This window comes from Malania oleifera, chromosome 6 (genome assembly GCF_029873635.1).
Source record: "Malania oleifera isolate guangnan ecotype guangnan chromosome 6, ASM2987363v1, whole genome shotgun sequence".
In the NCBI taxonomy this organism is placed as follows: domain Eukaryota; kingdom Viridiplantae; phylum Streptophyta; class Magnoliopsida; order Santalales; family Ximeniaceae; genus Malania; species Malania oleifera.
This window is the reverse complement of record NC_080422.1, coordinates 2,610,006-2,636,696: the sequence shown is the minus strand read 5'-3', so window position 1 is coordinate 2,636,696 and position 26,691 is coordinate 2,610,006. Positions and strand designations below refer to the sequence as shown.

The 26,691-nt window shown below is 35.7% G+C and overlaps 1 protein-coding gene across 1 annotated transcript; it reads left to right on the top strand.

Moving 5' to 3' along the window:
* Positions 1–468: 468 nt before the first annotated feature.
* LOC131157366 (embryogenesis-associated protein EMB8-like) lies at positions 469–23,559 on the top strand. The gene is made up of 8 exons (XM_058111451.1): positions 469–1,103; positions 1,927–2,055; positions 2,459–2,590; positions 2,807–2,949; positions 3,075–3,172; positions 3,264–3,358; positions 22,771–22,824; positions 23,177–23,559. The coding sequence occupies exons 1-8, from the start codon at positions 645–647 to the stop codon at positions 23,435–23,437; spliced, it is 1,371 nt and encodes a 456-aa protein (XP_057967434.1). The 5' UTR covers positions 469–644; the 3' UTR covers positions 23,438–23,559.
* The last annotated feature ends 3,132 nt before the right edge of the window (positions 23,560–26,691 follow it).

Here is a 26,691-nt window from a genome sequence, read left to right as displayed (position 1 = left end):
AATTTAAAAATAAAAAAAATAACTTTTTTTTTCACAATTAAACAGGTCTTTAATTTTTTTTATTCTATCCTTAAAAATAAAATGAATAAATGTGTGAATTTTACTTAAAATATGGGATTAAACTTGTTAATTTTTTTGGTAAAATTATTAAAAAATTTAAAAATGATCTCGTTTATGACTTTTTATTTATTTATAATCTCTTCTAATCTAATGGTACAAAAGAAGTTTCCATGTTTTTTATAAAAAAATATAGAATTAATTCTTATAATTATTTTAAAGTACTGCTATAATTACCCATATCTATTTAAATTATTTTTATAATTATGTCACTATAACTATTCATAATTATTTTAAAATTTTTTTATAATTGCGTATAATTATTTTAAAATATTTATTCTTAATTTTTAATTATTTTTAAATATTTTATTTTTTTAAAATTAAAAATCGTGAAGCATTCACGTATTACGTGCCCACGACTAATTTTTATTACAAATATAAATGGGTAAGCTTAAAACTAATTTGAGTAGCTCTAGTTCGCTGTTGCGGTCACAAGACGAGCCGTTGAGGTCCCAAACCGATCCGGCGGCGGCGTTGGGGAAGAACGCGCTTCTTCCCTTACGTTCTCACCCGTGCGTCCGCCGCTAATGGCGACGGCCTCCCTGGGTTCCGCCGCTCCCCTTCCCTCCTTCCGCCATTTCCGCCACTTGCCCCGCTCGATTACTCCTCTCCCACTACCAACCGCTTCCAATCGCACGCCCATGAAGACCGTCTCCTCCGCCGTCCAAGTCAATACCGCCGCTCTCCTGCCGCTCGATAAACCCCTGGTCCGCCACTACCACCATCCGTCGCTCGAAGTCTTCGGCGGAGCTCAGGACTCCTTGCTCCCCGCTCTCAGTTCCCTGGAGCGACCGTACGATCCGTTTCCTTTGATCGGATGGAACGGCCACGTTGAGACGATCTTCGCAGCTCTCTTTCGGTCTCTCCCGGAGGTCCGGTACCGGCGGGAGTGTCTTAGGATGAGCGATGACGGCGTTGTCGCTCTCGATTGGGTCTCCGGCGACCTCCGCCGGTTGCCGGCTGATTCTCCAATCCTCATTCTATTGGTCTGCGTTCTTCTCACTTCAACTTATGTTGCTTTCTGTTTTTGAACACTATTTCTTCTATTCTCTCCTTTTGATTTCTCGGAAACAGAGGAAAAGGAAAGGAAATGAAGAAGGGGATAAAATTATTTTATTTACTTATACACCCTTGCAACTGCCTCTGTAAAGTGTAAAGTGTAAATATAACCCGTGATAAGATTCCATGTTTTGCTCTATTTTCTCGCAATCCACACGTATTGTTAGTCCAGATTGTAATCATAGACTACACAGAGGTTTTCTGGTTGAGTTAAAACTATGCAATTGTAATCAATAGAGCTGGTTGAACACTGTTATTATTATTCTCTCCGCTTGATTTCTCTGAAACAGCGGGAAATAAAGATGAAAATGGAAAAAAGAAAAATATTAGAATTACTTATTAATATTTCAGTTTTCATTACTTTCTCTTGGTTCTTTCCCTTAAACAGCATAAACTTCATTTTTTTAGTAATATTTCCTGACAAATTCCCTTACTTTTTATTTGTTTAGGGAAAGCATAGACATGAAATATGATTTTTTTCTTGTTAAAATTTAAATGTGTTTTACTATTTTTCTTGGTGTTCCTATATCAATATAGGCATGCCATTTAGAATTGATTTTGGAAATTTGACCGAATCTTAGGATTCAATTTGTTTCTTGATTCTCAATTCCAAAATTGGAATTTTGTGTCATGATTCAAATCTCGATTTGACAACTATGCTTGAATCCTACATTTACTGAGATGGGTTTTTTTTGCTGTGTGTTAAACTACGTAATTGTTAAAGATGGTTCTGTTGATTGATTGTTGCAGCCGGGTCTAGCTGGAGGGAGTGGGGATCGTTATGTGAAGCATATGCTAGTTAGAGCCAGCAGTAATGGATGGAGAGTAGTTGTATTCAACAGCCGTGGCTGTGCAGATAGCCCTGTGGTCACTGCTAAGGTATCTTAGAAGTCTATGAGAATTATGGATTTTGGTCACATTTCATTGTAATTTAATAATTTTAATGTGGAGCACATGGTACACATTTGGATCTAGGTTTTACAAGCAGCCCATGTTTTACAAGAATCAAGACAATTGCTCGCTGCAAGCAAGAATCAATGGCAGTGCCAGGCATTGCCATGATGACATAAACTATATAGGATGACATCCATTCCAATTTTAACCTGTTGTGATGCTTTAATGCAAAACAATATAGGCAATAGTAATTTCATGTAAATCAATGTGGTTGTTCTTTACTATTACAATTTTTTTCCTTGCTGGAATTATCAAAATATGTAGTTCAAGTACTGTAAGGCATTTACTTGCACATTAAGATTTATACTATGACACTGCTGATATGCAGTTCTATTCAGCTGGATATACAGACGATCTTCGTGAAGTAGTGGCACAACTTGCTGCTCGGTACCCAGAAGCCAATTTATATGCTGCTGGTTGGTCTCTTGGGGCAAATATTCTTGTTCGATATTTGGGTCAGGTAGGATAATTAAATGACCATGCTCTCTCGTCTTCCTTTGTATTTGGCTTTTTGTCTTGCTTTTGCTCGGCTAAATACCTGCATCCTTGTTTGCATTCTTTTAAAGTGCCTGTCCCCCGTTCCCTCATTCACCAGCTTGGACCTTGGTTTAATGCATAGTATTGTTTTACTAATTGGGATTTAGTTTTATTTTTATCTTGTTATATATTCCTGCAGGATTCTAATACTTGCCCTCTTTCTGGTGCTGTGTCCCTGTGCAATCCTTTCGATGTGGTTGTTGCAGATGAGGAATTCAGCAAGGGCATTAATTGCATTTATGACAAATCTCTTGCAAGTGCTCTCCGCAAAATTTTTAAGAAGTATTGCTTAAAAATTTCATTTCATCTCTGCTTTAGATGTATTTATCTTTAAGAATTTCTTTCTCTATGTATTAAATAATTTCTTTCTCTATGTACATTGTCTTGCGATTCTCTTGTTTTTACAGGCACGCTCTCCTCTTTGAAGACTTGGATGGTGATTACAATATACCACTGACTGCAAATTGCAAGTCTGTTAGGGAATTTCATGAAGGATTAACTGTTGGTATATATTTTTTTGTACATAAAAAGCTGCCTTGTTTTTAATTAATGTCAACTGCTTACAGCATGTTCTTTGACGTGGTAAAACCTTGCAGCTACATTTGGTTACCAGTCGGTGGATGATTACTACTCTAATTCAAATAGCTCAGAATATATAAAACATGTGCGCACGCCATTGCTTTGCATCCAGGCAAGATTTCTTTTACCTTTGATCATAAAACTTTTTAAAAATATAAACAATTTTATCCTCAAAATTCTGGTTGAATTGCACTGCATTTTATAAGTTTGAGTATGGATTTGCTAGAGATAGATATGGAGTGCATGCACAGCCTAAGGCTTATTCAATCTTGTGGAAATCAAATTATTAGTTGAATTACAGAAACAATGCTAAAACGTATGCTATTCTCTCTCTCTCTCTCTCCCCTGCCTGCTTCTTTTTTTTTAGATTCCATATAATATGCTTTTATATTGTGTTTATCATCTCTTCAGGAATTTTTGTTTTCACTAGTCTAAAGCCACCCTATATATGTATAGATTCCATATAATAACCTCATATATTGTGTTTATCATCTCTTCAGAACTTTGTTTTTACTTGTCCAAAGCCATACTATGCACTATTGTTGTGATCATTATCTTTAATGTTCTTGGTTTAATTTTAGAATAATGATATAACCTTATAATTGACGATTTTGATAATTAATTTTAGAAATAGTTTCATAATTTTGGGTCTAATAAATTTATATTGATTTTGATTATCTTTTCAACTTCTTATTTCTTTTGGCTGTTTGACCTAGCTTGAAATAAGTTACTTAGTCAATGCGTGCTATTTTTTTGAATTGGGTTTTTAATTATTTTTGCTAGGAAAACAATAGGCGAGAATTATGGCAACAACAACAACAAGCCTTAAGTACCACTAAGTGGGGTCAGTTATATGAATCATTTCTTGCTAATTCACATGATCAAGGGTATTTTCCTCAACTAACTTAAGAGCTATTAAATCTTTCCACACAACCTTATTTCAAGTTATTTTAGGCCTATCCTACTTCTTCTAGCACTATTAACAATAACTAGTTCCTCCTCACTGGTCTTATAGAACTTTCCTTTTAATTTCAATGGTATTTGACGACCACAGAGCATGCATGAAGCACTCCTCCATTTTACCCAACTTGCTTTAACTCTATGTATTACATGCTCTTCAATTTCTCCTTCCACTTGCATAATAGATCCAAGATATTGAAATCTACTAGTGTTGTTGGTTTCTTGATTGACAAGTTTAATTGTATTTTCAATATTCCTTGTTACATGGTTGAAATTACATTTCATTTATTTAATTTTGCATCTACTTATTCGAAAAACTCCAGTCTTTAAGGTTTTTCTCTAAAGTTGTAACTTAAATTCTAGCCGCTACTATTTTCATCAATTAGAACAAAATCATCTATGAACAACGTACACCATGGGATCTGGCTTTGATATTCCCAGTGAGTTTATTTAATGCCTAAATCAAATAGATAATGGTTCAAAGTAGAAGTTTGGTGTCACCTATTATGATTAGAAATTCTCTAGACTCTCCACTTGCAGTCCTAATGCTAGTTGTTACTCAATCATAAATTCATACATATCCTTAATGATGTCAATATACCTATTGCAAATCCTTTTCTTTTCTAGAACCCACCAAAGCACTTTCTTAAGTATTCTATTATATGCTTTCTCTAAGTCGATAAAAACTATATGCAAGTCCCTTTTCTTTTCACTTTTTCCATTAACCTTCTTAGAAGATTAATAGATTTTGTTGTCGATCTCTCAGGCATAAGACCAAATTGATCTCTGAGACCCTCGTTTCAATCTTATTCTTTGTTCAGTTACCATTTTCCATAGTTTCATCATTTGACTCATAAGTTTAGTTTTGTAAATTACAGTTTTGAATATCACATTTGTTTTTGTATATAGTAGGGATGCACATGGTCTGGTTAATTGAGCGATACCCCTCGAACCATTAAATGAGCCGAAATCGTTGAGTATAATTTATTATTTTGAATTCACTGCTAATAATATTTTTTTTCATAATAATTAATATGTAAATTTAAAATATTCATATTAAAATTTAAGCATCAATCTTAGCGCAATACAATTTTTTTTTTATAAATTAAACTACTAAAATTTTATATAATATTATAATATGTATTTATTTATATATTTATAATATATTAGATCGGTTTGGTTCGGTCAATTGTGGCTATTGAATGGGCTAAACTAAAATTGAGCCAATAACCGAAAAAATTAAAAATTCCAAGCTAAAATTGAACCAAAAAATGGTTGGCTGATTTTTCCGGCTCGGTTTTGTTTTTCTCCATTCTTTTTACATTTTCTTGGTTTTTATTGTTGAATAGATTAGTTGACCATATACTTTCTTTATCCTCTTGACATTTCCAAGCTTCAATTAGGATGTCATCTGATCCTTTACAATTCCCATTTTTCATCTTTTTTAAGGCCATCTTAACTTTAATGACTCTAATTTTGCAAATAAATCGCAGATTTTAGTCTTTTCCTCATTTGTCACTTGTAAATTTAAGCTTTCAACTTGGTTTTCATTAAACAACTTATTAAAGTGTCTTCATCCCCTCCCTTTTATGCCTTCTTCTTTTACCCAGACATTATCATTCTTATCTTTTATGCATTTTATGTTGCCTAAATCCTTGCACTTTCTTTATCTAGCTCTAGCCAATTTATATATGTCTCTTTCCTTTTCTTTTGAATGTAGTCTAGTGTATAAAACTATAAATTATCATAAGCTCTATGTTTAGCTTCACCAATAGTTTTTTTCGCCTCTTTATTTTTTTCAATGTTTTCTATATTTCTATATTTTTGCCATGTTTGTAACTGATTCTTTTTGCCCTTACGGTTTTTTGGACATCTTGATCTCACCACTAGCATTCTTTGCTGCCCAAGAATCTTCTGTTGGATTCAACTAAAGTCTCTTTTGCATCTTTTTAACACTATTAGCCATTCTATTTCATAGAGTGTTCATGTCTAGCTTGTTCTCTATTGTCTACTCATTGTCTTTGATCATTTTATCTTCAAATTTTACTATATTTTCTCATTTTCTCTCTTCAGACTCCACCACCTAATCCTCTTGCATCGATTTATGTTGCTGTTTCTCTTACATTTTTTTTTTCTTTTTCACAAATATCTAATACTATAACTCTATGTTGTGTAGTCAAGCTTTTTCGCCTAGGATAACTTTACAATTCTTACGAGATAAATGATCTCCCTTCCTACTAAACAAAAAAAATCTATTTGACTTTTATTTTGTCCACCCTTGAAGGTCATTAAGTGTTTTTATCTTTTCTTTAAGCAAGTATTGATTATAACAAGATCGTAAGACATGGAAAAATCTAAAACCATACCATCATACTCATTTAATCTCCATACCCATGGTCCCCCATGCATCATCTCGTAAACTTTATTGTCCTTTCCTATGTGGCCATTCAAATAAGCTCCTATGAATGTTTTTTTAGACTCTATGCCTTGTATAATATTATTATTCATATCTTTCCAAAGTTGTCTTTTGTGGTTTTCTATTAAGCCTGGTTGGGGGTTGTACGCACTAATAACATTTATTATCTCTTGGCCTATAGCTATTTTGATTTTTATGAATCTATCCCATATTCTTTTAATATGCACCATATCATCTTTTAGGTCTTTGTCTACAATGATTTCCAAAACATTTTTATGTTTTTCTTTTCCAATTTACTACAGTTTAAATCTTGATTTTCCAATTTCTCTAGCTTTCTCCCTTACCCATTTAGTCTCTTGGAGGCAGATTGTGTTTACTTTTCTTCTTATCATTGTATCAACCCTACTTTATCCGGACTTGAGACCAGCTGTGTGTATGGATGCACACAGGTGGAGTATAATCATCTAATGAGTGAAAAAAGGATAAAAAGTCTGGGGTGTAGTGTGATTTGTATAGAGACTGAAATACATAGGCTGTGTATAGTCTATCTTGAAAACCGAACATGAGCAGGTTGTTTTGGAAAAAATGTTGTTAAACATGCCTAATTTTAAAAACAAAAAAAATACTATTCTAGGAATTATAAAAAACAAAAACGATCCAAAAGTTGTTTTGGATATCAGCAAAAAAGTTGTATGATATCGTTTGAAAAATCAGTCGTGGTTGAGGCAAACTATTTATGATAATAAGAAGTGTGAGAACTATGAACCTAAAAACCTAAAAACCTAATTAGGTACTCACTCCTACTCTATCTAACCTGTGTCTACTTCAAAACAGACAAACACTCGACTTAGAACTATATCCAGAAACCACACACACATATCAAAAAATTGAGCAAGGGAAAAGATCTCACTGGCGGAGTTTTGTGCGTTGGAGCCCAGAGCCTTACCACATTCTTAGCCTTAAAACAGGATAGAGGGAGATTGAGCACAGATGTGGCTTGGGGGATAGGTGTTAGTTGCAGCAGCATACTGGCAGTGGCATGGTGGTGGATGCAGCGGTATGTAGAGACGAATGGAACTGAAGAGAGAATTATGGCTACATGAAGTCAGTCCTTCTTGGTGTTAAGGTTGTTTGATGATTAGTGATTACTACTGCTACTGCTACTGCTACTGCTACTGCCACTTTGGTATAGGAACTTCTTGGTGTTCAAATAAGCAAGAGGCATGACTGCATTAAACAGGAACTTCTTGGTGTTAAAATTGGGAGATGACTAATACTGCTACCGTACTTTGGTATGGGAACTTCTTGGTATTAAAATAAGAAAGAAGCATGGCTTCATAATTGTTGAATGATTACTACTGCTGCTGCTACTATACCATTGTGTAAGACTGTTTGATGGTTACGGCTGCTACTGCAACTATACTTTGGTATAAAAGCCAGGTTTTTTTTCCTCTTTTCGAAAAACCCTTTTATAATGTATACTGGTTTTAAACTCTTTATCCATGTGCAAGTAATGATAGGTTACCAAATATCAACATGTTTTTGATAATCTAACCAAAGAGAAGTTATATTTTTATTGATTGATTGCTTTTTTAAGTGTAATTGTAGACAATTATGATACTTTGGTCATCTTACCTATAAAAGAAGTGGATTTGAACATGTGCATACTTGTAGGGCTATTTGCTTGATTTGCACATTTTATTGATTGATTGTGTACCTTCTAACGGTTCTGCCACTTAGAGGGACTTAAGACTTGCTTATTATTGTTGCAATCATCTTTAAAAAGTCACTATGAAAAATTGAAAAAGGAAAAGCATTGCGGCAATGTTGTTGAATAGTTGGGTAAATTGGAATACCAAATCACAATGATAGGTCTCTCCCTCTGTTCATAATATATGTCAAAGTACATACCAATGACCATAATATCCTTACTAACTCTTACTTGTTAACGTAACACTCACGCACTAACAATGCTAAATGACTAAGATAACCATCAACACTCCCTCTCAAGTTGGATCACGTTAAATTCATTTGTAACAAGCTAGGAGCATATATATCATATATCATATGCTCCTAGCTTGTTACAAAGAATTTAACACGAGCATCCCTCAAGGCTTTAGTAAATAAATCATCAAGCTGCAAATCTGACTTCGCATATAAGTGGTGGTAATGAGCTTCTGCACAAGTTTCTCCTGAACAAAGTGACAATCAACTTCAATATGTTTTGTTTGCTCATGGAAGACTGGGTTGGAGGCAATATGAATGGCAACATGTTCTTCAACCAAAAAATTTCACATGTAGTGTGAGCCATGACCCTATACTTTGACTCAACATTTGACTTGGCCACCACAGTATGTTTCTTACTCATCCAAGAAACCAAATTTCCACCAACGAAGATACAGTACCTAGATGTGAATATTTTATCAGAAGGTGACCCGACTTAATATGCATCAGTATATCCTTGAATGTGAGTGTGACCTCAATCTTGATATAAAAGACCTCTCCCAGGTGCATCTTTGAGATATCTCAACATGTGAATTACTGCATCCCAGTGACTTGTTCTGAAAGAATCAAGAAACTGACTCAACACTTGCTACAAAAAATATATTCGACTGAGTGACCATAAGATAATTTAGCTTTCCAACAAGTCTCTGACATTGTATTGGGTTAGGAAACAAATCACTAATATTTGGCACTAGCTTACCATTAGGATCCGTAGGTGTATCAACGGGTTTGGATCCTAACAGTCCAGTCTCATCTAAGAGATCAAGAACATACTTCCTTTATGACAAGATGGTTCCTGAACGAGATCTCAATACTTTTATACTGAAGAAGTACTTCAATAATCCCAAATCCTTTTTTTGAAACTTAGTGTGCAGGAAATGCTTTAGGCTCTAAATACCTTGGTCATTATCACTAGTAATCACAATATCATCCACATACACAATAAGCAGAATCTTTCCATATGGAGTACGACTATAAAATACATAATGATCTACTGCACACCGTTGAAGGCCAAACTAAAGCACTGTAGCACTAAAGTGACCAAACCATGTCTTAAAGATTGTTTTAAACCATGTAGTGACTTATTGAGCCAACACACTAAGCCTGACTCCCTCTGAGCAACAAATCCAAGTGGTTGCTCCATATAGACCTCCTTCTAAAGATCATCATGTAGGAAAGATTTTTTCATGTCTAATTGGTGTAGAGGCCAATGATAGGTGGTGGCTAAGGAAATTAACAAACGTACTGAGATAGGTTTGGCTACAAGGGAGACTTCAATTGAGCCAGGGAACCATTTGGATTGACTTTCAAAGTGTATATGCAACGACAACTAACCACAGACTTATTAGGAGGAAGATGTACCAATACCCAAGTATCATTATCCTATAGAGGATGCATCTCTTCTATCATTGTGTACCTCCACCCAGAATGGGACAAGACTTTAGATAGACTTGGGAGGAGCAATAGAGACATGGAACTAACAAAATAGTAGTATGAGGGTGACAAGAAATCATAAGAAACAAAATTTGAGATTGGATATTGGGTACAAGAGTGTTTACCTTTTTGAATAGTTGTAGGAGGATCGACCACTTGGGGAAGACAATCATTTGACGAGGGAATTGGAGGCCTAAAAGTGGAGGCTGGAGGAGGCTCTCCTCCTGACTTGTCGTGTGTACACTTGTAGATAGGGACAGTCTAAGCATTGAGAAGGACTCAAACTGGATGAAGATGTAGGAAGACTAGATGAAGGAAATAAGTTAGGATTAGGAAGGCTATGCAAAGGAAGGGACTCATCAAAGTCAATAGAACTCAAGGAATCAGAATTAGTACAATGAAGACTCAAAAAAGGTGACATCAGTAGAGACAAAGAATCGATGTAAAGTGGGGCTATAACATCGATATCCTTTTTGAGTATAGGAATAACCCAAAAAAATACATTTGATAGCACAAGAATCCAATTTATCTCTTCCTAGATTTAACCGATGAATGAAGGACACAACCAAACATACAAGGAGGAAGGGAGAACGAAAGAGCCTTAGGAAAGATATTGAATATGGGATTTTACCACCAAGGACAAAGGATGTCATTTTATTCGTAAAAGAGCAAGATATGAACACAACATCACTCCAAAGACATTCATTTTATGCAAAAGGGTTCAAGTGACTTAAAAAATATGTCTATTTTTTCGCTCCGCAACTCCATTCTGTTGTGGAGTGTGGGCACAAGATGACTGATGGATCATGCCAGTCCTTATTTGAGAGCATATCAAACTAAGTCCTTATTTGAGAACAGAACACACAAAATATATTAAACAACTTAGAACGATCTTTCGTTAAATGCAACCAAGTCATTCTGGAGTAGTCATCGACAAAAGTAACAAAGTTTTGAAACCCCAACTTTGACGTGACACGACTAAGACCCTAAACATTAGAATGAACTAACATAAAAGGGTTAATGACGCTTTTATTGACTTGGGGGGCAAATGAGCACTATGATGCTTTCCTAATTGGTAAGACTCACATTCAAGGTTAGACATGGAACTCAAAGTATGAACTAATTGTTTTAAGTTGTCCAATGATGGATGACCAAGGGAACAATGGATTTGATGTGGTGCAGCTGCGGCACTACATGCAAAAGGAGAAAAGAGCGACTAAAAGTAGTAAAGTTCACCAGCCTTACGTCTGGTGCCAATCGTCTTCCTCATCTTCAGATACTAAATAAGAACAAAATCAGGAAAGAAGGTTATAGAGCAATTTAGTGACTTTATAATTTTACTAACAGATGTGAGATTAGAAGGGGATTTAGGAATGTAGAGAACCAAATAAAGAGAGGGAGGGAGTAGGATTTATTATACCTATTCCCTTAACAGAAATAGTGGACCTATCAGCAAGGATAACTCGAAGTAGATTTGTAGGATATTGGGGAGTAGAAAAGAAGTTTGTGACACTCGTCATATGGTTAGTACCAATAGAGTCGATAACCCAGAGACTAGTGGGAGAGATATTGGATGACCTATAGACAGTATGGTTACTTTTTGGAGCAAAAAATGCAATGTGATGATATGCTTGTTGGGATGCCTGATACTGCGGGAACCTTGAATGCTCCTCCTCTGAGACAACTATAGTACGTTGTTCATGCAAACAAGTAACTGAAGAGGGAGACAAACTTTTGGGATTTGGGAACTCCATCCCAACACATATGCATCCTTGATAGAGCCGCAAATAAAAAATGCACAGCGGGCAACATGTTTTTCGAATTCACCCACTCGATCCCAACCTACACAACCTTTGATAACCGACGCAAACCACAAGACCACCACGTACAAGTAAAAAACACAGCATATACCACTGTTTGAGGTCCAATAAACTCCATAAACATTAAAAAACAGCTTTGAGAAGCATCAAACAATCATTCCTCGGATGTCATAAATTAGCAACTAAAAAAGGTGAGATATTTGGACTAAAAACATCACGAAAAACTTCAATAATATGTTTATAGAGCTGCTGGAAGAATTCAGGCCAGAAACATGCCTGAAATTGGCTTAACGCGCTGGTGCATAGGGTTGGCCCTGCTAGCCTTCAATGGGTGTGTGAGGACACATGGGGAAGCTTCTGCAGGGGATTTAAGTGGGGGGCAGGTCGGCAGTATCTGTGGGTGATGGATGTTGTTTTCGCAAAATCTATAGTGGATTTTGAGTTCCTGTACTGGCAATGTCGCCCCAAAATTTTCCAGTGACTGCTTTGATTCTGGCAGCTGCTGGCTGTTTCTTTTATGGTTATAGTGTTGCTGGAAATTCTTCTATGGTGGTAGACATGCAGTGGATTTCGGGTTTTAGGCTTTGGTTTTGATGGTGGCTGTGACAATTAGGGTTTAGGTCTCAGTATCATGCTTTAATACCAAGTTGAATAATTGAGTAAAATGGAAGACCTATTCACAATGATGGGTCTCTCCCTCTATTTATAATATATGTCGAAGTACATTTCAATGACCATAATACCCTTACTAAGTCTCACTTGTTAACATAACACTCACATGCTAACAATGCTAAATGGCTAAGATAACCATCAACAAATGTAATAGATTTACTATAGACACGAAGTGTAAGAATGAACTAATCGAGGTTTGTTCTCTACTTCTCTGAAAGATCAAGAGCTAAACCAATCCAAAGGCTTTGCATTGTTTCAGTTCTCAGGTTGCACCAAACCAACTTGGAGCTGCTAAATGACGTCGCTTATATTTTTAAGGATTCAACTGATGAAATATCTTTGACATAAGCCATGATTGGTTGGGCTAAATTGTTTCATTTCTAGTCTCTCTCTTTGCTGAGAAACTTCTAAGACATTCTCAAGCAAGCGAAATTGAGTTGCATTCAAGTGAACAACAGTTGTGTCTTGAGTCTTATAAATGCAATAAGTAGTGTTTGCTTTACTTCTTGGATTACAAAAAGCCTTGTGAAAGTATATTTGTGATATGGTGCCTTGTGAATGGCTATGGTTTGCCTGGCCTTGAGTATATCCTTTAACAACAGGGCAGGCCTTCAATTGAGCCAAGGAACCATCTGGATTGACTTTCAAATTGTACATGCAATGAAAACCAACCACAGACTTATCATGAGGAAGATGTACAAATTCTCAAGTATCATTATCCTATAAAGCATGCATCTCTTCTATCATTGTGTTCGTGCACCTAGAATGGGACATAGCTTCAGAAGTATACTCGGGAAGAGCACTAGAAGACATGGTACTAACAAAATATTAGTATGAGGGTGACAGGAAATCATAAGAAACAAAATTAGAGATTGGATGTTGGGTACAAGTGCGTTTACCTTTTCGAACAACAGTAGGAGGATCAACCACTTGGGGAAGAGGATCATTTGACGAGGGAATTGGAGACATAAAAGTGGAAGCTGGAGGAGGCTCTTCTCTTGAGTCCCTGTGTGTACACTTGCAGATTGAGACGATCCAAGCATTGAGAAGGACTCAAGTTGGATGAAAATGTAGGAAGACTAGACGAAGGAAATAACTTAGGATCAGGAAGGCTAGTAGAGGAAGGGACTCATAAAGGTCAACAAAACTCAAGGAATCAGAAATAATACAATGTAGAATCAAAAAAGGTGACATCAGTAGAGATAGAGAATCGATGTAAAGTGGGGTTATAACATCGATATCCTTTTTTAGTATAGGAATAACCCAGAAAAATACATTTGTCAGCATGAGGATCCAATTTATCTCTTCTTGGATTTAAATTATGAATGAAGGACACGACCAAACATATAAGGAGGATGGGAGAGCAAAAGAGCCTTAGGGAGGATAATTGAATATGGGATTTTACCACCAAGGACTGTAGATTGCATTTTATCCATAAGAGAGCAAGCGATGAGCACAACATCAGTCCAAAAAGATTTTGGGGACATTCATTTGGTGTGAAAGGGTTTGAGTGTCTTCAAGAATATGTTCGTTTTTTTCGCTTTGCAACTCCATTTTGTTGTGGATTGTGGGCATAAGATAACTAATGGATCATGCCAAGGTTTGTCTTATAGGTAACGAATTGAGTACTAAAGTACTCCTTAGCATTATCACTACAAAGTACCCGGATTGGCATATCAAACAGAGTCCTTATTTGAGAACATAAGGCACAAAAGATGTTAAACAACTCAGAATGATCTTTCATTAAATACAACCAAGTCATTCTGGAGTAGTCACCGACAAAAGTAACAAAGTATCGAAACCCCAACCTTGACATGACACGACTAGGACCCCAAACATCAGAATGGACTAACATAAAAGGGCTAACGAATCTTTTATTGACTTGGGAGGCCAAGGAACACGATGATGCTTTCCTAATTGACAAGACTCACATTCGGGGTTAGACATGGAACTCAAAGTAGAAACCAACTGTTTTAACTTGTTCAATGATGTATAACCAAGGCAACAATGGATTTGATGTGGTGTGGCAGCGGCACTACATGCAATAGGAGAAGAGTGCAACTCAAAGTAGTAAAGTCCACCAGCCTTATGTCTTGTGTCAATTTTCTTCCTCATCTTCAGATCTTGAATAAGAACAAAATTAGGAAAGAAGGTTATAGAGCATGTCACTTGACTTTATAATTTTACTAACAGACATGAGATTAAAGGAGGATTTAGAAATGTAGAGAACAGAAGAAAGAGAGAGGGAGGGAGTAGGAGTTACTATACGTATTCCCTTAACAGTAGTAGTGGACCCTTTAGCAAGGGTAACTCGAGGTAGATTTGTAGAATATTGGGAAGTAGAAAAGAAGTTGGTGACACCTGTCATACGGTTAGTACCAGCAGAGTTGATAACCTAGGGACTAGTGGGAGAGATACCGGATGACATACAGACAGTATGGTTACTTTTTTGAGCAAAAGATGCAATGTGATGATATGCTTGTTGGGATGCTTGATACTGTAGGAACCTTGAATACTCCTCCTCTGAGACAACTATAGTACGTTGTTCATGCAAACAAGTAATTGAAGAAGGAGACAAACTTTTGGGATTTGGAAACTCCATCCCAACACACATACAACTTGATAGGGCAGCAAATAAAAAATACACAGCAGGCAACATGTTTTTTAAATTCACCAACTCGATGTACACAACCTTTGATGACCGATGTAAACTGCAAGCCGACCATGCACAAGTAAAAAACACAGCATATACTTCTGTTTCAGGTCCAATTAAACTCAATAAACATTAACAAATAGCTTTGAGAAGCATCAAACAATCATTCCTTGGATGTCATAAATGAGCAACTAAAAAAGGTGAGATCTTTGGACAAAAAACATCATGAAAAACTTCAATAATATGTTTATAGAGCTGCTGGAAGAATTCAAGCCAGAAAGATGCCTGAAATTGGCTTCATGCGCTGGTGCATAGGGTCGGCCCTGGCAGCCTTCAATGGGTGTGTGAGGACACGAGGGGAAGCTTCTGCAGATGGGATTCAAGTGGGGGGAATATTGGCAGTATATGTGGGTGACTATGGTCTTGTTTTTGCAAAATCTGTAGTGGATTTTGGGTTCCTGAACTGGCAGTGTCACCCAAGAATTTTCCAGCTACTGCTCTGACTTCTGTCAACTGCTGGCTGTTTTTTTTAGGGTTATAGGGTTGCTGGAAATTCTTCTATGGTGGTAGACATGGTGCGGATTGTGAGTTTTAGGCTTTGGTTTTGATGGTGGCTCTGACAATTAGGGTTTAGGTCTTAGTATCATGCTCTGATACTAAGTTGAATAATTGAGTAAAATGGAAGACCTAATCACAATCATGGGTTTCTCCCTCTATTTATAATGTATGTAAAAGCACATTCCAATGACCATAATAACCTTGCTAACTCTCACTTGTTAACATAGCATTCACAGTCTCACACACTAGCAATGCTAAATGACTAAGATAACCATCAACAAATGTAATAGATTTACTATAGAAACAAGTTGTAAGAATGAACTAATCAAGGTTTGTTCTCTGCTTCTCTGAAAAATCAAGAGCTAAACCAATCCAAAGGGGCTGCATTGTTTCAGTTCTCAGGTCGCACCAAACCAACTTGCAGCTGCTAAATGACATCGCTCATATTTTTAAGAATTCAACTGATGAATTATCTTTGACATAAGCCATGACTGGTGGAGGCTAAATTGTTTAATTTCCAGTATCTCTCTTTGCCGAGAAACTTATGCAATCAACAATCTTTGCTTTACTTCTTGGATAACACAAAGCTCTGTGAAAGTATATTTTGAGTCTTATATATGCAATCAACAGTATTTGCTTTACTTCTTGGATAACACAAAGCTCTGTGAGAGTATATTTCTTGATATGTTGCCTCGTGAATGGCCACGGCTTGCCTGGCCTGGAGAATTGTAGCCAGCATTGGAAAAGCTGACCTTTGGACTCCTTATGATTAATAATCGAATTTATTAATTTAGGTCCTAGAACAGTGAGTTTTTTGCATCAAATTTTATTCTACTGATTGAAAGTTCCTCCTAATTAATTGTTCATCAGTTATGAGGAGGCTGGACACCTGTGCCTGTTGGTTGGCTGTTAGCAACAATGACTATTGTTTTTCATGCTAAACTGAGCTAGATGGTGGGAAATCGTTCCAGCTGTTAAACCACTTACCACTTTTAATTATTATAGTATCTTATAATGTGATGTTGTTAGCTTTTGTTAGCTGCCTTTAAGTGTTTACGATAATAGTTTTGTGATTTTTTAAAAAAATATTTTGTATTCTTGGTCTCTCGGATAAATTTTTTTTTCCACATTTCCATATTGTCAGCATGTAGATTGCATTTTGAGGTTTGAGTAACTTGAACCAAATTTGGGTTGGGTTGGGTTGGTTTGGTTCTTTAAGCAACTTTGTTTGGTATGAGATTTTAATGGAATCGAAACTTAGTGTTGATAAGTCGGGTGACATTTTCAAATAAAACACATACTTTGCCAAAAGAAACTGGGTTGAGATACCAAGAAAGGGCATGATTGCGAATGATAAATGAAGGATATGACCTTGTAGTTGAATTGTTTAGATATGTTTGCAGAGGTAACCTTAAGTTGCTCGTATATAGGGTTTGTGGAGTTTGGTTGGAATGGGATTAGCTAAAGCTGAAGTTGTGTTGAATTCTATTTGGAGACCGAAATTTCCTTCCAAGTTAGAGCCTTTGTTTAGGGGAAGATTTTGGGTAGTCCTGAACTACTAATAGGCTTGAAAAATGAGCCGACTTGAGCAGAGCTTTGCCATGCTCAACCTTGTTTATTAAATTTTATAACTGAGCTGGAGCTTAAGCCAAGATTAGATATGGATCTAATATACTTGCTCAGTCTTGTTTGTCATGCAAATGAACTAGCTCACAAGCCCTTATCAAGCCAAGCTACCGAGATGCTCACAAGTGATTTGGTTCTTTTAGAGCCTTTCACTATGAGAGATGGGAGGGTCTTAGAGTTTTGTTAGACAAAAAAAGTGAAAAAAGAGCTCTTACTAATCCTGCCTTGGAGTTTTTTTTTTCCCCTTCAATAAGCTAGCCTATCGGCCTTGGGCATTGTCCCTATCATTAAATTTAGTTTACGGAATTTGAACTAAATTAGCGACATCCAAATAGTCCCTACTTTTAAGCCCATTATATCCTATTAATCCCATTTTGACCTTTATAAACTAGCTCATAAATGAGTCTAATTGAAGCCTATCAAACAAGCCTAAACCGAGCCTATAATTGAGCCACTGACGAGCCAAAACAAGCCGAGCCCATTTCTGTTCAAATTCAACTAGTTCATTAAAATGAGCCTGTTAGGATTCCCAAATCAAATGGGATTTCTAATTAATGTGTTATGATTTCCACACCTTCCTTATTTGAATAAGGGTGGTCATCCTCAACCTCTTCTGGCTCCTCTACTGGTTCAATCATCAAGAGTCGTCCTTTTTTGCAACAGTACCTTCTATGCCACTTTTCATCACAATGTCAATACAAACCTTTTGTCGTTCGCTCTTTAAGTTCCTCTTGAGTTAGTCATTTGGGAGGAGGATTGTGAGAAGCGGGGGGGGGGGGGGGGGGGGGGGGGGGGTGGTGATAGTGCTGCTAACATGCTGCTTTCTAATGGTCTTGCTGGAGTGATGTCGTTCTTCTCCCAACTTCTCTTCTTCTAACCACGCAAAGGAAATTGCAGCGGTCATAGTCCGTGGTCAATCGTAGTGGTTACACATATATACAGGGTAGAGACACTTATTCTTATTAGGAATGTACTATATCCCCTCGAATCCTAATTGACTTGGGAATCTTAACAAGCATTAAATAATCCTAACATCAAATAGAATCTTTGTTGATTTGGGAATCATAAGACATTAATTAGAAATCCCAATTGATTTGGGAATCCTAACAGAGCCACAAAACTGGGCTTGGGAATTGCTTATTTATATAATGAAAGTGATCTCTTATCCAGCCGAGCTCTTGAGCCACTCTTGAGCGGTTTGGTACGTTTGCAGCCCTAACTACCAACAGCAAGCATGGTGGTGGTCTCAATCCATTCAGGAGCTGCCATTTTGTCCACACTTTGGCTGGATCCACATCCATCTGCTTTAAATGAAATGTCAAAGTGTGGAGCCCAGTGGTGGTCTTTGAAAAGGAAAGTGTACTCCCAAGATGGGGGTGAATTGGGATTAAAAATTTCTTTATACCCTCTTTAATAAATTTTTTCTTAACCCTTTTTGGATTCAGCAATTACACAATCACAAATACAACGGATAATTAATTCAAGATTGAATCCATAGAACAATTTCAGCAATGCTTTCAATATTCAAATGTAGATTTGAGCTTAAATATATAACCGATGAATAACCTTTACAAACAAGGAAGACTTGATTTCTTCAATATGAAACACAATAGAAAATTCAACCAAGCTTCCAAAACTCAAATATTGATGTTAAATATGTAACATGAAATATGCAACCAATTAATTTGTTAATGGGCTTTGGTATTGATCAATCAATGCACTTCCTTTAATCAAGGTTTCCGCAAACGATTAATCAACGTACTCCCTTTAAGGTTTCCTCAAAAGATCAATCAACGTACTCCCTTTAATTAAAGTTTTCGTAATCTCAATAACAAATTAATTTCCAACACTTAAATAAACATCCACGCGATTTATATATGCAGAAAATTAAAGAGTAGGGAGAGAGTGAGATTCGAGTTTTACGAGGTTCGACTATACCCCCCTATGTCCTCGCCTTAGGCAAACACACCCAAGGATTCCACTATATCACTCCTTTACGGGTATGAGCAACCTTACACACTCCTTTGACAGGAAGGAGCAGCCTTTTACAATCCTTCCTTCAACTAGGGTGGAGCCCCCTCTCCAAGCGATACCCCATGCTTGGTACAACGATTCAACAATCCTGAACCGTTTAGAAAAACAAGAAACAAATTTGGTGTACAAAGACACTCTCTTCAAGAGCTGATTAGTACAATAATTAAGCACTACAATATACTTCAATTCAAAATAACAATTGAAAGAATTTGAAGCCTTACAAGTATATCACCGTGAGCTTTCTTTCTAGATTGAAAGAATTCAGAGTAGACTCAGAAATTTTGTGAGAGATTCACAGCAAAACTTAATAAGGAACTTCAGAGAGTTTGAGAGCAAGAGAGATTTGAGAGTATTGAGAGTAAGAGAGCTTTGAATGCTGTGTATTTGTTTGGTGTATTGAATCCTTAGCCTTGAGGGGGTATTTATAGATGTTTAACTAAGAGTATTTCGTGTTCTCCAAGTGACTTGGAGTGTTTCCCAAGTTTTCATAACATTTAGAATTCAAAAAATCAAATTTGAAAACTTCTCATTATATTTAAAATTTGAAATCTCGAAGAGTCAGTCGACTAGGAATAAAGAGTCAGTCGCTTAGATTCATTAAAACACTGAAAATTTTAAACTTAGTAAGGAGTTAGTCGACTGGGTCATCACTAGTCAGTTGCCTGGGTCCTCTCGAGTTGTCTCAAAATCAGTTTATTTATTTGTCAGTCGCCTGGAAAGATCAAAAATCTAATTTTTCATTTTGTTTCCAATTTCTTTTTGCTCTTTTGCTTTCCCCAAAATAATTTAAGACTTTTGAAAAATATTTTTCGGGGTTTTTCAAAACATGGTCTCTAAGTCAATGAGTTTCCTAATGAGCTTCAAATTCAATCAAATTATCATTTGAATGAAGTACTTACATAGAGACTCTTAAGATTTAATTCTATTCTAAGCTTGAAGTCTTCATGGTTGTTATTTGTGTAGTCCATCTTGCCTCTAAACTTAAATTCTCTAAGCTTCCATCAATTTTCTAAGCTTTCATCAAGGTGTCTTTGGAATATGTTCTTTGAGCTTTCTTTTCTTTTTCATGTATTTTTGCAATGAGTTTTATGATAATTTTGAACTTGAACTTAAACACCTGATTCCTGAAGTATCATCACTTTCAACAAAACATGTTAAATTACCTCTTATTTGTTATCATCAAAACAAGATTAGTAAGCCATGTTGGGCCAACAGTCTTGACTCATTTAGGAGCTGCTACATGACAATTGGGCCCTCACTTGGATTGGACCCGTGTCTGTTGCTTTCAATTACCAGTCAAAAGTGTGGGCCCAGTTGTTAATGTGGAAGCTTTTGTTGAGACTACCATTGGACTTGCTGTGTTGGTGGTCTAAAACTACCTAAAACTTTCTCTTTATTTGGTCTTCAGTCCTTACACCAACAATTAGCTGCAGGTTAAAAGGTCTATTATGTTGTTGCCTCCTAATATTTGTTTGATGCCATTGTAGGTTCTCATATGTTCGTTGCATTGTTTCACTGCATTATGTGGAATACAATTTTAGGGTTCTTTGAAGAGTAGTCTTTTTGTCATCTTTGGACAGTTTTTTGCTTTCTTCTTTTAGTTGTTTTGAGAGGGATATCAATGCTAAAAAAAATTGTGCACTTGTGCTGTGTTTCCTGTCATTAATGACATGGGGCTTTAAAACTGACTTAGCCTCAACACGGGTTGGTTGAGTTCTTGGGTGGAAATGGATGACTTTGGCTGTTTCAGTTTTAGGTTGAGATTTGAAGTGAACTGAAATAAATTTCCCCCATTGTGGTGAATAGATAATGCTGTTTGTTTTTGTATTTCATTATCATTGCAAATGTAATTTGAATAAATGAACCTTCTAGGGCTCCAATTCAATCTTTCATTAGATTCTTCTTTGCATCATATGTAGTAATAGTGGGAGCTTTAAGGATTAGGAATTAGTAGTCTAGTATAGCAGTATGTCCAGCCTAAAAACAGAAAAGCTACTATCATCGCTAATTCACTATTAATGCACTAATTATGGGAGAACATACAAGGTAGCAAACCTTTAAAATGTGTTGGGTTTGGTCATTATCCATATAATTATAGGAAAGATTGGATTTTTCATTACCATGTATTGGAATTATTAATCAATGCATTTTGTTTTTTGTTACAGAAATTGTAACCTAAGATTGCAGCATTTCATTTTTATTTAATTTTATTTATTTATTTGTTTTTTTGCAGAAAGTAGGAACAGTCTTGTTTGGACTATCTAATCAATTGATAAACACTAGATCTCAATTGCCTTAAAAAATTATATATTTATTTCTTATATTTTTGAACTCACTTTTTAGTGCTCAAAGAACAATCCTGTTGCACATGACAATTGAAAAATTTTGAAAATGAATTATTGATTGAATTTATTATTATTATTATTATTATTATTATTATTATTTAAATTTAGAAATTTTATAGAAAATTTCATTTTAATTATAGTTTAAATTATCATGGATATTTTGTTTTTATTTTAATTAAAAAGTTTGTATAGAATGAATGATTTAATCTGTAAAATTCAATTTTGAATGTTAAAAGTTTCGTAGTAAACTAGGTCATCACAAGAATTGAAAATTTGATTTTCTGAAAAGTAATAATGCAAAAAAAACATGTAAATAACTTATTTTTTCAATCTACAACACCAAAAACAGAAAAGGTACCAAATAGCCCCCAAGTTTTCCTTCTATTTTTCTTTCAATTAGCTGCATGTGCATGCATAAATCTAGGGAGTGTTGCACAACAAAAGCTACACTTTCTAGGAATACGTAGCATAATTTTGGTAAAGATTACACATTTGGCATTTAAAACAATAAAGTTATGTTTGGTTTACGGAATGCCTATTTCTAGGTATAGATTAGTTTTAGTAGGCTAGTTACAAATAATTATATGATTAATTATGTTGTTATTATGAAGCAAATAAATGTGAAATATTTTTTTAGTCCATAATAAAGAATAGACAAGGAATAACTATTCCAAATTTTATCATGGGGATATCTATTCCTTTTTATTATATGTTGAATGAAATAATTAAAAATATATAAGAAATAACTATTCCCTTGATTCCCAAAATTTAAACTATATTTTATCTTATTCCAATGAATAGCTATTCTGCTGAACCAAACGAGCTGAAGTTTTTCAATATATTGAAAAGAAAAAGGGTTGAAGGATTGTATTTGTTATTAGTCTCTTTTTTTGCTTGGCTTTCAGATGCACCATGAAATAATTTTCTTTGAATTATAACTCAAGGTAAACTTTAGCTGAAATGTGCTTAACCCATTTTAATCTTCTTAACGATATGCTGCAGGCTGCAAATGATCCAATTGCTCCTTATAGGAGCATTCCTCGAGAAGATATCAAGGTATGCTAGTGTTCTTTGCTCTCTTTGGCTGTATGCTATAGAAATAGATTGGCATGTTTTGCTGGTATATTGGATTACTGAAGAAATCCCAAATGTTTGGTCATGAGAAATTCACTGCTCACATTTCTGAAATCCTTGAAGATTTGCTGAACCAAATGGACAGTTAAAGTTGATTCATATGCTTTCTCAAAGTGGAACTATTCCCCAGCTCTATCATTCCACTAAACTCAAGCCTGAAAAGATCGCGTTTATTTATTTATCAACTGTTAATTGATTTGTTTATATTTTTTTTTATTGGCTAAAATGTTTGTTCTTTCGTTTATTTTTTTGGGATCTTTCCCATCATATTCAGGAAAACCCAAACTGTTTAATGATAATTACACCAAAAGGTGGTCATTTGGGGTGGGTAGCAGGTGCCAAGGCTCCTCGGGGGTCTCCTTGGACTGATCCAGTGGTGATGAACTTCCTGAGTTATCTGGAGAGCGGCAGATCCCAACCCTCCGATTTCCCGGAGTTGGAGAGCGGCAGATCCAACAGCTCTGCAACTTCTTTCATGAAAGTGAACGGAGTTCAACAGTGTACAGAGGGTTCTCATCATCACCAAGAGGTTTAGATGGCAATCTTCAGTTGATAAACATGTTTGTTGTTGTATCTGTTTTATGGTCTTGGAAATGTAATTATAACGCTGCTGATGTTCAAAGTTTCAGGGAATGTGATCTGTTTGCTTTATTTTCATTTTTGTTTTTGCTTTGTGAATTTTTTGGTTATTTGGTATTTGGTTTGGGTAGGCAGGTGATGAGCATGATTGGTGGCTGCTTGATTCTGCTTATGTGGGTTGGGATGCATGTGGCATTCACGTGATATTCAAAAATTAGTTTAAATTTAAATATTATTTGACTGAATTCTTACAATTGAAGCTTAAATCTATTAGTTTGCATTAGATGTTATTAAATATTATATATATAATGTAACGATCGGACCCTTTATACGGACCCAGACTGCTACCAAACATATAGAATACCTGTACATGATAAACATATATAAACAACTAACCTTAAACAGAGACATACGAATGTATTTCATACATAACTGTAATTCAAATGTTGCGGAAAAATATAAACATCTATAGGAATTCTATTAGATATATATCAGAATTCTAACTGTATCTTTAATACATAGGATTTATACTTAAAATATAAACTATATTACATTCCCAAAAGAAACTAACCAAGCTAACAACCAAGTACTAGTACAAAAACTTACTCCTATCAATTAGATTCTAAGCTTCAAAGTCTCATTAAGATGAGGATCGATGCCCTGAAGGACCTGAAACAAAGGTTGTAAGATTGAGGTAAGACACTTCTCAATAAAGTGGAAGATATTACAACAGCATGTGATTATATGAGTTTATTCTAGTTAAAACAGTTGCAAAATTCCACATTCATATTGCTGCACCATAGGAGATATACAAATATAATTTAGTATCGTTACAAGTGAGAGTTCTCGAGGTTAGGGTAGGGTATAGACTCATACACTGTATGATCCCTCCACTAGGTACTTAACCCTGTGACCTTACCCATTTTAGTTTTTAAATCATGTCTATGAATATTTAGAACAATGACCAGCTTTGAAATGTCATAATATGCCTATTTATCCCATGACACGGGTTGTGTACTGATAACTCTGACATGCCCTGTTCGTGCAGGCACTGTCAAACATCTATTATATAGTCCGACTGTTCTACCCGATCCATTATTTCATCAGTGGTCCCAATACTCCTACAAGCCAACTATCTCTATACCCATATTGATTCACATGTGTCGTTGCACTGCACTTTACTAGCAACGGAACCGCGCCTTTAGAAACTAGAGTATCTTTCAATTCCTTTAATCTGAAGTATGTTTCAACTCCTTTAGTAACAAGTTGTGGTCCCATTTGTCATATATACAATTTACAATGAAAACATAATAACATGTGCATTTCTAGTATTTTCACAATCTCATTAATGAACTAAGCAAACATTATTTCTTTCTTTCAAACTGAGGTATCAATCGACACACATACTCTCGGTTGACCCCTTTTCACATATAAAGCTTGGTATTTTACTGACACCTATTTTCCAAAGTTTCAGATAGTATAATGGAACTTTAGTTCCTATAGTTTAAAACTGTATATTCCAATGTATTATAAGTCCATTTAACAACATATATCACGTTCGTTTCGTCAAAAGCCGCTTTAAGGAGTAATCAGTTCAAAAAGTCATTTAAATGAAAAATGAGGGTTCAAGCATCTAATACTAGTGGTTTAAAGCAACTAGGTAAATTTTTAAAACGTTTGAAGATCATATGCAAAAATCCCTAAATTTACCAAAACCTTAAAAATAATTAAATCGACACTTTTACCTGGTAGAATTTTGCAAACATACAGTCATAACATACATAATAGTATAAACTATAGTTTTACCGGTTTACTTTTCAAAATAAACTGATGTAAACAAATTCTCTTACCTTAAACCTGAAATCGAAACACGAACGAATCAATCCAAAAGAGCGACTTGGGGTCCCCAAAACCTAAAAACTGAAGAAGAATACTTTAATATAATTTCCTATACTATCGATTTACCGGATTCAAACCCTTACCTCGATTTTAGGGAAAATCCCGAAATTCCACAAACGAAGATTCGTTCCATAATAAATGTAGAGATTCTCCTCCTGATCCACGTGGTAACGACGGATCGTGGATCCGGCAACGGATGATGTGAAATCCTAGAGAGAGAGAGAGAGAGAGAGAGAGAGAGAGAGAATGAAAGTTTATAAAATATTTCCTCTAAGATATTTATATATAAATATTTCAAAATATATACTTTCAAAATATCTTCTCCAAAATATCTCTTCTAAAATATCTCTTTATTTATTTATTTATTTATTTTTATTTTTTTTAGGTCGAGTTACTTCAATCTCCCCTCCTTATTAAAATTTCGTTCCTGTAATTCTCCAACCGATACCAAGCATACTCTACCCTACGTCGGAGACATACAGAAGAGTCGGCAGCCACCCAAAAAGCAGCTTCGGCCCGAATTTATTATCTATCCTCGCTTATGGCGGTCGAATACCGTGGTTACAATGCAATGTTTCAGAAGATTACACACACACACACACAAACAAAAACTCTTCTGAAGACCATACCACCTATACATACATAACTAATTACCATTAGAAAATAACTGCAGGTACTTCTAGCGTATCTCTGACTCTAACTCCCATGAAGTTTCCTCCACTGCATGGTTACGCCATAATACATTGACTAGCGGTATTTCCTTAGTTCGTAATTGCTGAACTTTCTGATCTAATATCAATACTGGTACCTCCTCATATGATAAAGTATTACTGATCTCTAGAGGTTCGTAACTCAGCACGTGCGAAAGATTGGACACGTACTTCCTTAGCACCGAGACGTGAAACACGTCATGAACTTTAGATAGTGCTGGAGTTAAGTCACTCGATAAGCAACTGAACCTATCCTTTCTAGGATTTCAAAAGGCTCGATATACCAATGAATTAGCTTCTCATTCTTCCCGAACCTTATCACCCCTTTCATCGGAGCGATCTTTAGAAACACCATATCACCTACCTCGAACTCCAGCTCTTGTCGATGAGTATTAACATAACTCTTTTGCCGACTCTAAGCTGTCCTGATTCTTTCCTTGATCAATTTGACCTTTGCAGAGGCCTGCTAAACCAGTTCCAAACCCAGTATCTGTTGCTCGCCTACCTGATCCCAGTACAACGGAGATCGACACTGACGACTATACAATGCCTCATAAGGTGCCATCCCTATGCTAGCCTAGTAACTGTTGTTATACGTGAA

What these genes read in the sequence shown, in the direction of transcription:
- LOC131157366 (XM_058111451.1), top strand. Translation starts at nt 645, where the DNA reads ATGGCGACGGCCTCCCTGGGTTCCGCCGCTCCCCTTCCCTCCTTCCGC. An exon ending in GCCCTGTGGTCACTGCTAAG is followed by an intron (nt 2,056 to 2,458) that starts GTATCTTAGAAG and finishes GCTGATATGCAG; the next exon opens with TTCTATTCAGCTGGATATAC. An exon ending in TTGTTCGATATTTGGGTCAG is followed by an intron (nt 2,591 to 2,806) that starts GTAGGATAATTA and finishes ATATTCCTGCAG; the next exon opens with GATTCTAATACTTGCCCTCT.